An 11646-nucleotide genomic window follows, 5' to 3' on the forward strand; every position below is an offset into this window, starting at 1 on the left:
GGCTGAAATGGGGGCAGCTCGATAGGGGTCTCCAAGATTAAAACAAATGAAGGGAGAGGGGCTGGGCTGTGAGTCGGGGGCAGCAGAGCTGGGGGAGGCACTGTGGCCACCAAACCTGCCGCCCAAAGGGACCCAAAGCCATGGCCTGGGAGAGCAAACCCAGCTGGAGATAATGAATAATGAAATATTGTAATGACCCGGGACAGTCCCCTTGGGAAGGCACACGCCAACCCAGGCTGCAGTGCTGAGGCCAGGGGGGCTTCAGAGAATCAAAATAAAAAGCTGCTAAAAATTGACGCATAAATGTGGGGGCTGCTGATTCCAGTTAAAAGGCAAAGTTGTTTAAAGAAGGGACAGACCCCCACACAGACCGAGCCTAAGGTATTACTTAACCGTATTAGCTAATAAATGGAACAAAACAGAGAAATAAAGGAAATGCTAATGAGCCTCTCGGCATTGCCGGGAGCTGCTGCACAGGAGCTGTTCGATCACTATTAATAACACTCGGGGTTATTTCTGTCTCCCGTGGGCAGCGCAGGAGCACAGGTAACCCCGGCCAGCCCTGCCGCGGTGACACCAAACAGCCATCAGCACTGCCCGAGGGCCAAGGGTGCCCGGTCACCCCGCGTCCCCACAGCAGGGACAGCTCTGCTCCTGCACAGGCCCCAGTATCCCCCGGGGTCCCGGTGTGGCCCCCAGCTCCAGGCTGGTGAAGGCCCCGCAGGCACTGGGAGGGGGTGGTATCCGCGGGGGGCTGATAACCAACACCTTACCCATACCACCAGCATGGGACAGGCAGCGTTTGGCTGTGCCACAGGCTGGGATTGGGTCGCTTCCTGGGGGCGGCTGGAGTCACCCACATCCTCCTCCTTGGCCATGTCTCCCATGAGTCCCCCCCAGGTGCCCCCCAGCCCAGCTGTGGGGACACAGGTGTCCCTCCCAACACCCAGCCTGCGGTTGTGCCACGGCCACAGTCATCCCTGGGGGGGTCAGGGCACTCCTCTGCTTTGGGAAGAGAGAGTGGGGCTCAGCGCCCCATGGTCTGGGGACAGCTGGGACCTGTCCCTGCTCCTCCCGGTGACACCGGCCCCGGCAGGCAGGGCTCCGGGCAGAGAGCTCCTCCTGGTGGCTGTCCCCACCCCATGGGGACACCCCATCCAGGGGACATACAGGAGGCTGAGGGAAGAGCCAGGGCCACCACAAACGAACCAACGAAGTTTTATTGTCCTGTCAAAGTGACACCAAAATCCTGACCTGTTGCTCTTTGAATGTGATACAAGATGGGGGGAAGGAGGGCGGGGGTCACTGCCCACCGCCAGCCCCTGGGGACACAGGGACTGCGGGGCAGAGGAGTGCTGGCGGGGGGAAATGGGCTGAGGAGGGGGAGGAAGTGTCAGGGGGGACGGGGACCCTGCGAGCATCATACAAAGTGCATAGATGTGTGTGTGTCCCACCACGGGCAGGGGACAGGCCTGGTCCTGGCGACAGCAGCAGTCAGCCCTGGGGATGCGCAGGCAGGAGAGTGACCCTGGAAGAGACACAGCAGAGGGGGTGAGGTCCAGCCCCATATCCCCCCAGGTCCAGCCCCACGCCCCCCCAGGTCTGTCCCCACTCACCCCGCTCAAGGTTTCTTCTTCTTCAGCTTCAGTGCCTGCAGCCAGTGGGGTGGGGAGGCGTCAGACCTGGGAGGGGTTGGCACCATGTCAGCCCCCCCAAAAGCCCCCAGGACCCAGCGGAACCCTGGGGCACGGCCAAGGGGTCCCGGCTGCTGGGGCAGAAGGGCAGGCAGGCAGGGCAGGGACAGGCAGCTGCCGCTGGAGCTTTAAGGGCTCGGTCCCAAGGACTGTTTAGGGTGGAGCAGCCCTGCTCTCCAGGCAACCGGGCCTGGGAAAGCCAGGCCCAGGAAAGCCTCCTCCCACGCCCAGCTCCGGCCGGGGAGGGCCCAGCCCAGTGCCTGCAAACACCAGGGGGACCAGCCCAGAGACCCCCACTCCCACACCCCTCAGTGTCCTTCTGCACCTCTGAAGCACCGCAGAACCCTCCGCCTCTGGAACTCCTCCTCAGTGCTGGTTCCATGGGGCACAGGACAGTGACAGCCCCGCAGCACCTCCCCAAGGTCCCCCGGGGGTCCCGCGCCCCCCCACTCACCCTGAGGACTTGTCCGGCTTGGGGGGCAGCGCCAGGGGCTTCCCGCTCAGGCCGGGGATCTTGCAGGACTTGGAGCGCTGGACGTGGGGGTCCCTGGGCGGGGTGGCCTTGCCATCCCCCGGCACAGCCCCCTCCTCGGCTGAGCGATTCCGGCCCCTCAGCTTGGCCTGGGCACAGGGAGTGTGGTCAGGATGGCACACGGGGCCATGTCCCCTCCCCTGCCTCAGCCAACGCCCTCCAGCCTTCCTCAGTTTCCACTCCCCTGGTTAAACCCCCCCCTGCCTGGCCAGGAGGTGCCCCCCCAGCCCTGGGGGTCCCACCTTGAGTGCGGAGGCACTGAGGCTGGGGAACAGCGGCACCTTCACCCCCCTGCCCAGCGGGGACGCGCGCACCCGCCGGCTCCGGGGTTCTTCCACCGCCTCCTCGTCAGAGGACGCGTCCGGCCGGGCTGGACGGGGCTCTGCAGGAGGACACGGGGACAGAGTCACCGTCAGACCCCCCTGCCGAGGACAGACACCCCCGCACAGCCCCTGTGCTGCTCTCACCGGTGGAGTCGCGGAAGATCCAGCTGTCCCCCTCGGCGGTGGCGGCGGGGCGCAGGGCGGGCGCACGGTGCGGGCGCTTGCGGCCCAGGCTGGCCTTGCTGCGGTACACGCTGCTGTCCAGCACCGCCGTGTCCTGCGGGACAGGCACCGTCACAGACAACACTGGGAGCCCCAGAACCCTCCCAGCCAGCACACCCACAGACTCCACAGCAGCACTGGGGTCCCTGAACCCACAGGCTGCCCCTCCAGGGAGGGCCAGTGTGACACCCCCGTCCCCAGAGCAGGACACAACAGGGTCCTCAGATGAGTCTCCGACAGCCGGATGCCCCAGGGCCACACTGGGGGGCTGGACACCGCCCCCTCCCTGCTCACCTCCAGGAAAGAGAAATCCTGCCCAGCGCAGTCCAGCGGTCCCTCAGGGCAGAGCTGCTTCTCCTGCCTGCTTGGGGGGCTCCCCCCATCCGGGTGCTCTGTGGGGGAACCCTCGCTCTCAGTGTTGGGTAGGGTTCCCCCGGCAGCCCCCAGCGAGGCTGAAGGGCTGTGCCGGGGATCAGCTGGTGCAGGGATGTCCTGTTCCTCCTCAGTGGGGCTGGGTGGCCCGCTGCGGGGACACTCCTCAGCAGGGGGGACAGCCAGAGTGTCACCCACCGGCGGGCTGGAGGCCGAGAGACGGAGGGTCCTGTTCGGGGAGACAAGACGAGAGCCAGAGTTCCTCCAGCTCCAGCCAACACAGCCCTTCCCCTGCCCTGATTTGGGAATCCCCAGCTCAGTAAATTTGGCTGAAATCAGGGTTCTCACATCCTGGGGAAACGATAAGGGCACAGGAGCAATTCTGCCACTTTTTGGGAGGCCAGGGGAAGACCAGCACCCTCAAACTGTGTACACAGCTCCCCATGTCAGTGGGAGACTGGCACGAGAAGCCCTGGAGGCATCATCCCCTCCTGGATCAGCTCAAGATGGCTGGTCCCGCCGGGACAAGCTGAAACACCATCCCTCGAACAGTTCCAGCTGCGGGGCCAGGGGCTGCAGGGAGATGTGGGGCTGGGAAGGGGCAGCCTTGGCAGGGCAGGACCCCAGCAGTGACTGGGCCTGGCAGGACACGAGGCCATGGCGTTGCAAGTCCCCACCGTGGGCACCCAAGGGGGACAGTTCCCTCCCAGGGCCGCAATGCCATCGCCACCATCCTCCTTACCCGTCCACAGAGCTGGTGCCCCCTCTCGGGCTCTGCTCCCTGGCGCCGAAGTCCCGGCTCCGCATGGCACAGCGGGCGCCGAACGCGCTGGCCCACTCCTGGCGCATGGCCTCGGTGTCATGCAGCCCCCCAGTCCAGCCCGGCTCCTCCAGCCCCGCGCTGCCCGGTGTGGGCAGGGTGCTTGGTGCAGGCAGGGTATTTGGCACAGCCAGGCTGCCCAGCCCCGCGCCCCAGGCCTGCTGGCCCAGTCCCACTGCGCTGGCATCACCAGTGCCGGAGCTGCCGAAGTCGAGAGCCCCGTGCCAGGCTCCCAGGGGCTCCCCCAGCCCCCCGGCCCAGGACATGGAGCCATCCGATGGCACTCCGGCACTGCAGGGCTCCGGCACCCGCTCTGTGCCAATGACACCAAACTGGTTGTGGCGCTCGGCCCCTCCAAGCTCTCCAGCCCAGTCCCTGCTGCCGGTGACACCGTGCTCCTGCCGCCTGGTGCTGCCCCAGCCGGGCTCTGGTGCTCCAGGGCCACTGCAGCCAGATGCATTGTCCTTCCCAACGCCAAAGGCATTGACCAGCTCGGTTTGGCCAAGGCTGCACTCACCAGCCCAGCTCAGCCGCTCAGGACTAAACTCTCCTTCCTTTGTGGTGTTCGCAGAGCCACGCTCTCTGACCCAGGCCGATTGGCTGGGACTGAACTCTCTGTCCTGGCTCCCCACATCCCCGGTGCTGTATCCACCATCCCAGGTAGGTCTGCCGGGTTTGCACCCACTGTCCCTGCTCTCCATCTCTCTGCTGCCACCCTCGCTGGCCCAGGACACTCTGCTGGGGCTGAACTCTTCATCCTGCATCTCCATATCCCTGGTGCGGTACTCATCATCCCACGCCGGTTGGCTGGGGCTGAACTCCCGGTCCTGGCTCTCCATGTCCCTGGTGCTGGTGTCACCAGTCCATGCTGGTCGGCTGGGGCTGAACTCCCGGTCCTGGCTCTCCATGTCCCTGGTGCTGGTGTCACCAGTCCACGCTGGTCGGCTGGGGCTGAACTCCCGGTCCTGGCTCTCCATGTCCCTGGTGCTGGTGTCACCAGTCCACGCTGGTCGGCTGGGGCTGAACTCCCTGTCCTGGCTCTCCATGTCCCTGGTGCTGGTGTCACCAGTCCATGCTGGTCGGTTGGGGCTGAACTCCCGGTCCTGGCTCTCCATGTCCCTGGTGCTGGTGTCACCAGTCCACGCTGGTCGGCTGGGGCTGAACTCCCGGTCCTGGCTCTCCATGTCCCTGGTGCTGGTGTCACCAGTCCATGCTGGTCGGTTGGGGCTGAACTCCTGGTCCTGGCTCTCCATGTCCCTGGTGCTGGTGTCACCAGTCCACACTGGTCGGTTGGGGCTGAACTCCTGGTCCTGGCTCTCCATGTCCCTGGTGCTGCTGTCACCAGTCCATGCTGGTCGGCTGGGGCTGAACTCCCGGTCCTGGCTCTCCATGTCCTGGGCACCGTACTTGCTGTCCCAAGCTGCTCGGCTGGGGCTGAACTCTTTCTCTGGGGTCCCAGTGTCACCAGTGCTGGATCTACCAGCCCAGCCCAGTGTCAAATCCTGATCCTTGGTCTCAGTATCCCTGCTGCTGTATTTCCTGGTCCAGCCCAGGGTGAGATCTCTGTCCTTCATCTCCACATTGCCAGTGCCATATTCACCAGCCCAGGCAGATGTGATGTCCCCATCCTGGCTCTCCGGGTCCCCAGAGCCGTACATGCCAGCCCAGCTGCGCTGCTGGGAGCTGGGCTGCCTGTCCCGCTGCTGCCCATGTCCCAGGCTGTGTTCCAGGCCGCAGCCGCTGCTCCAGTCAGCTCTCCCAGAGCCGTTCTCCTCCCCACTGCCCCACTGGGGTTTGCCAGCACCAAAGTCCTGGTCCTGCTGGCAGCCTTCACCTGTGCCATGGGACTCGGGCCAGTCACTGCAGCCCTGGCTTGTTTCCCCCGTCAGCTCCGTCCCTTGGTAAGCACTGCCCCAGCTCCTGCTGGTGGAGCCAAAGGGCCCATCCTGCCGGTCCCTGTCCCCAGTGCTGCGGGTGCTGTCCCAGTCTGATTTGGTCTCAGGGTCCCGGTCCCGTTTGGTCTCACCAGGCCAGTCTCTCTCCCTGACCACAGCCTCACAGCTCCAGTTGAAGGTGCTGTGGTGAGGGCTGCCAGCACCAAATTCACTGCACAGGTCCTCTGGTGACCAGCTGAGCGGGTCCTGGGGGGAGAGAGGATTAAAGCAGTCATACTCCTGGCTCACACGCCTGCCGAGCCCCCGCATCCTGCAGCTTCAGGCTGGTCGGCAGCGCCAAAGAGTGGCTGCTGTCCCCAACATGCTGGTCATGGCTCCCCAGCGGGCCCCACACATGGCCATACCCCGGCTCTCCCTGCCGGCATGGCACAATCCGCTCACCTCCCCTCAACCCAGCATGATCCGCTCACGTCCTCCCAACCCATCCCACCACCCTACACACACCCAGTGATGCCTGGCCGTGCCAAGGAGCACAGTGCCACACCGACACCCGCACCACCGCCCGCACCGCGGCCCAGCACCAACCCCTGCTGCTGCGGAGCTGCCCGGCCCCCCACACCCCCTTACCTCCAGCCCCTCAGCGTCCGGAGAGCTGAGCCCCGTCCTGTGGGCCCTGGGCGATGCCAACAGCTCCGTCAGCCAGCCTGGGTCAGCGTGGGGGTCAGCACCCTTCGAGGGTCCTTCGGCCCGGTCCGGCCCACCGGGGCCCTGCAGGCTCACAGGGCAGTCACCTGCTGGTGCCCAGGCCAACTCGGCTGTGGGGGAGGGATCTGTCGGGTCCAGATCTGGTGGGGCTGGATCTGGATCCATGGGAGCAGCCGTGATGGGGCAGCTGGGCTGGGCAGGGGGCTCGGCGGGATCCCGGCCAGGTTCTGTCACGCAGAGCGGGGAGCAGGGCACAGCGGCATCCTGCTCTGCCTCCCCTTCCTCCTCCTCCTCCGTCGAGCCCTCAGCCTCTCGCCAGGCCACGGGGCCCCCCGGGCACGAAGCCCCCTCCACTGCCTGGCTGCTGGCCATGGCAGGGCCGGGCCCCTCAGACCTGCTGTTCCCCCGGGAGCACGAGGGGCAGGGGCCTTGGTCCCCCTCATCCAACTCATCCTCTACAGACAGCCTCAAGTCAGGGGTCTCCCGGATGGGGGAGCAGGGGGGTGACATTGGCTGCTGTGACCCCCGCCCAGGGAACGTCCACTTGAAGGATTGAGACAGGCTCCAGCCGCCCAGGGACAGCTCCGGTGGAGGATCCCCGGGACAGGGCAGGGTACTCAGTGAGCCCCCCAGCTCCCCCGGGCCCTGCCCCACCGGCGGGGGCTGCAACACCCCCTCTGAGGAGCGTTGGAGCCCTGAGTCCCTGGAAGGGGGAGGGAAGCTGGAATCAGGACCCTTGGGGGACTGCGGGGACACTGAGGAGTCATCAGGTCCCTCCGGGGAGCCTGGAGGACAAGAGACTTCACCAGGGGGTTCAGGGGTGGGGCTGGGGGGGGCCCAGCACTCGGCAGCAGCCTCGGGAGAGCCAGGGGGACAGGTGACTCTGGGGGGCAGCTCGGGAGTACTGGGGGGGCTGTCAGTATCAGGGGATTCCTCTCCAGGAGTGTGGGGGGAGCCAGGGGAGCGGGAGGCACCAGGCCGGGGTTTGGCTGTGGAGCAGGGAGCGCCCGGGGCCTGGCTGGAGGTGGCCGGGACCTCGGCTGGAGACCAAGCAGGGGATTCGTGAGAGCTGGGGGCTGGTGTGGGGGAGCCAGGGGCTGGGAGCTCAGGGGGAACATCAGGAGAGCCGGGAACCGAGACAGGGGACTGGGTGGGCTGGAAAGGGGCCCCCGGGGCCAGGCTGGCGGGGGGTCTTGGGGAGCCGGGGGCTCCGAGGGCACCTGGCTGCTGAGAAGAGAGCTGTGGAAAGAGTCGTGGGGTCACATCACTCAAGAGGAACTTCCCAAGAGTCACCCACCCCCAAATCACAGCCCTTCCAAATTGCAGCCCCAATCTCCAGCGGGGGTCCCTCCTGCCAGCACCCCCTCCCCAGAACCAAGAAGGAGGTGCCCCCATGTCCCCGCAGCGCAGGGCTGCTCCCGTGCGACCTGGATCCCTGCTGCTGCCCCCGTCGCCCCCCGAGCGCCCACCCTGCAGCAGCGCAGAGCGAGGTGGGGAAGCAGAACTGCAGCAAGAGGGAGTACAAACACGCCTGGCCCAGACTCCCACCCACCGTGAGGCTGGGCACCCCCTGCCAGTGCCCTCGGGGTCTGTCCCCTCACCAGGCTGACCCAGTGCCGCCCAGCGTCCCGGTCACCGCCCCGAGAACCGGGAGCAGAGAGGGGTTGGCGGGGAGCCCGGAAGGGCCTGCCCTGCCACATACCTGCTGGGTCACCAGCGGTGACTCACGGCTGCTCCCTGCCCACACCTCGGCAGCGGGGGCACACACTCCCCCCGAAAGCCTGGCCCCGCGCCCAGCACCCCGAGGAGAAAGGAGAGACACGCACCCCGCAGAGAGGGAGCCCCGGAGGAGACAGGAGAGCCCCGAAGGAGAGAGCCCAGGAGCGGAGCCGCCGCGGCGCGGGAGGGCGAGGCGAGAACTCACGTCAGGGGGGGACAGCAGCCTCTGGCATCCGCGGGGGTCCCCGGCACAGCTCGGGCCGGCGGGGGGGGAGCTGCTGCTGGAGAGAAACGGGGACAGAGGATGAATTCCCCCGACGCACCTCTGCTCTCCCACCAGCTGCCCAGGCACCTCCTGGCCCCAAACCACCCGCTCTGCCCGCAGGATGGGGTTGGGGGAACCACGAGAGGCCCCTCAACCACCACATGCCATACCCAAACCGGCACCAAACCGCCTGCGAGGGTTTGGCTGCGGAGGAGAGAGCGGCAAATCAGCCGCAATCCATCTTCCGGAAAGTTTTCAGTCCTTTGGAGAATAAGTTTCTCACACTCGGGTTTAAAATAGCCCCCATCTCACTGTCCCGGAGGTGCCCAGCTCCCGGAGCGCGGCCAAGTGCTGGCTCTCACCCAGGATGTCCTGCAGTCAGGAGTCCCGCGGGTCCCTGGCTCCCCCCACCTCGGCACGGCCCGCAGGAACGAACAGCCAGAGTAGGGAAAAAGAGAGCATTTCCCAGGGGAACGACCCCCTCCCTGTTGTTCCTGGCCCTGGGGCGCCTGGCCGGGTAGCAGGACAGCAGCTGGCTCGTTTCCCAGCCCCGGGGCTGCCAGTGGAGTGGCTTCTCAGCCGAGACAGCCCGTTCCTGCGGTCTGAGCAAACCGCCGCTGCTGTGGCTGCCCCGGCCTTCCCACAGCAGCAGCTCCAGGCGCTGCCGGCTCGGCAGGAACACCAGCGGCCTGGCCTCAGTGCCGTTACTCCTGTCCCCAGGATGGCTCCAAGTTATGGCCCCTGTCCCTGCAGCCTCTGGCCCCTGGGCATCAGACCCGGCCCCTCACCTTGTCTCGGCAACCGGGTGTCTGTCGTGCTCCCTCCCCAGCTCGCCCGCCGCGGGTTGGGATGTCTGGTGGGGTTCAGCGGGGGGGGCTCCATCCACCACCCCGCTGGGGCGTCTCCGGAAGGCAGAGAAGGTCTTGGAGCCGAAGCGAGGGGAGGGATCGGGGCAAAAGGGGGAGAGCCGGGCTCGGTCTGGGCTGCCCAGGCCCTCCCTGCTGTCCATCTTGGCCAGGATCTCCTCCACTGTGGTGCCAGGGAATCGCTCCAGTTTGGTCGCCACGGGCACTGGCGTCACCTTGAAAGGAGGCGGGCTTTTGCGAGGAGGGGTCAGCAGGGTGGGGGGCACCTCCTCACCGGGGATTGAACCTGGGTCCTCAGCGGCTGCAGCTGGAGGGGACAGGAGCCCCTTCCCGTTGGGGGTCTCCGGTGACTTGATGGTGAAGGAGGGGCGCCGGAGGGGCCCCCCCACGCCGCCCGCGCTGTAGGGCTGTGGCCCTGCCAGGCGGTTCAGTTTCTCGGCCGATGGCAGCTCCGGGCGCAGGTGACGTGGGCCCGGCGGGGGCTGCAGCAGGGAGGGCTTGGCGGGCACGGCCGGCTTGGGCAGCACCCGGGGCTTGGGCCGCACCGGCGGCTTGGAGCGAGCGGTGCCTGCAGGAGATGCAAGGAGAGGAGAGATGCACGTTGGCGAGCGCCAGCGGGGCGCACTGGGCCCAGGACAGACCTCGGGCACCGGCCTGGAATCCTCAGGGGGGCTTTCCCAGCACAGACCACACCAGCACCCCCACTCCTGATTCCTCCCCCGCCATGGGCACAGACCTTTCTCGGGGCTGCCGGCTGCCAGCCCAGCCCCCCCGGCCCCTGTCGGGGAGGCGCAGGGCAAGGTGGGGGGCAGGGGCTGTGGCTGGGAGGCCATGGCGAATCCGGGGCTCAGCAGATGCGGTGCAGGGTCAGCCCCTGGGGAGAGAGAAAGAAGGAAGAAGCGTTTTGGGGAGCGTCCCTTCATCCCAGCCACGGTGGGACCCGGCGGCAGGAAGCCATGCTGCGCTGTGAGACCAGCCCCCAGCGCTGTGCCAAACCCGCATGTCCACCTGTGCCAGCAGCCGGCCAGCGTGCCAAACCACTATCGCACCACCAGCACCACCCTTTGTACACCGGCCCCGGCTCACATGTGCCAACCGGGTACAGCACACGCACCTCGAACAGCGCCTCAGCTCCCCCTGCCTGAAACCCCCGTACACATGGTCACCATGTGCACCCCGAGTGGGCTCCCGCACACTGCGAACCCCCAAACACTGTGCAGTTCTCCATTTACCTGTCCCAGCCCTGTGCTGGCCTGTCCCCACACCCCAACACACACACATCAGCCCCACCAACCTGAATCAACCCCACAAACCCCAGGCCGGTGCCCAGTTCGCCCCAGTACCCACCCCAGCCCCCGTTCACCCGTGCCAGCCTCCGGTACCGCCCGGAGCCCCGCGGGGGTGCAGCCCCGGCAGCCACAGAGGGGCCGGACCGCCCCGCACACCCCCGCATGGGCCCCAGGCTGCCCCGCTCACCTTCCCCACGGCCGCCGCATGTCCGGGTGGGCCGGGGACACGAGTAGGGGCGCAGAGCGGGCGGGGAGAGGGCTCCGTCCCCGCGGGTCTCACGCTGCCGCCGCTCCCGTGACTCACCGGGGCTGCGGGGACAGGAAAAACCCGCTCGGTGCCTCCTCCCGGCCCTGCCCTCTCCTCCTCTCCCCGCCTCGCTCCCTCCTGCCCCGCCGGGGTCCACCCACCCCTGGAGCCCCCTCCTCCTCCCACAGGGAACCGGCGTCACGGCTGCCCCAGCCCACATCTGGAAGTCATCGGGCCCGTTTCCCAACCCCTTGGCAGCCCCGGGACGGTGACGAGGCCCCGGGATGCGGGTCCATCCCGTCCCCCACTCCGCCCCAAGTCCTCCTCCGGCGGGGCCTACTCCCGTTGCCGCGGCAACGAAGCCCCCGCTCGAGTAGCTGGGTAGGCCGCAGCCAGCGGGCCCAGGCCCGTCGCCGTGGTAACGGAGCCCCCCACTCGCTTTTGGGGGAAGGGGGAGGTACGGGCCCAGTGTGCCCGCCGGAGCCGCGAGGCCCTCTGTCTTGGGCCCCGACGGACACAAGGCGCCCGGGAAGATCCCGGTTCCCCGCAGGCCCGGCCCGGCCCGGCGAAGCGACCCCCGCTCACCCGCCGCTGCCGCCGCCGCTGCTGCTGCTGCATATTCATGAGCGCGCGGCCGCCCCCCGCTGGCCACGCCCACTCTGCCCCACCCCTCCACCAACCAGAGAGAGCGCCGGTC

At 67.4% G+C, this 11646-nt stretch overlaps 1 protein-coding gene across 3 annotated transcripts; it reads right to left on the reverse strand.

Annotated features, from left to right (window-relative positions):
- Positions 1-1215: 1215 nt before the first annotated feature.
- TNKS1BP1 (tankyrase 1 binding protein 1) lies at positions 1216-11595 on the reverse strand. Of its 3 annotated transcripts, none has more exons than XM_065636064.1 (13): positions 11535-11595; positions 10890-11011; positions 10150-10287; positions 9336-9981; positions 8488-8560; positions 6486-7802; positions 3886-6104; positions 3066-3372; positions 2694-2826; positions 2469-2608; positions 2149-2315; positions 1617-1682; positions 1216-1528 (listed from the first exon to the last, which is right to left on the reverse strand). In XM_065636064.1, the coding sequence occupies exons 3-12, from the start codon at positions 10244-10246 to the stop codon at positions 1622-1624; spliced, it is 5160 nt and encodes a 1719-aa protein (XP_065492136.1). In that variant the 5' UTR covers positions 10247-10287; positions 10890-11011; positions 11535-11595; the 3' UTR covers positions 1216-1528; positions 1617-1621. The 3 variants fall into 3 exon arrangements, with proteins under 3 accessions (XP_065492136.1, XP_065492135.1, XP_065492137.1); XM_065636063.1 differs by having other exon boundaries at positions 8488-8563; XM_065636065.1 differs by lacking the exon at positions 1216-1528 and having other exon boundaries at positions 1616-1651; positions 8488-8563.
- Positions 11596-11646: the final 51 nt, after the last annotated feature.

This window comes from Caloenas nicobarica, chromosome 5 (assembly GCF_036013445.1).
Source record: "Caloenas nicobarica isolate bCalNic1 chromosome 5, bCalNic1.hap1, whole genome shotgun sequence".
Taxonomy (NCBI): domain Eukaryota; kingdom Metazoa; phylum Chordata; class Aves; order Columbiformes; family Columbidae; genus Caloenas; species Caloenas nicobarica.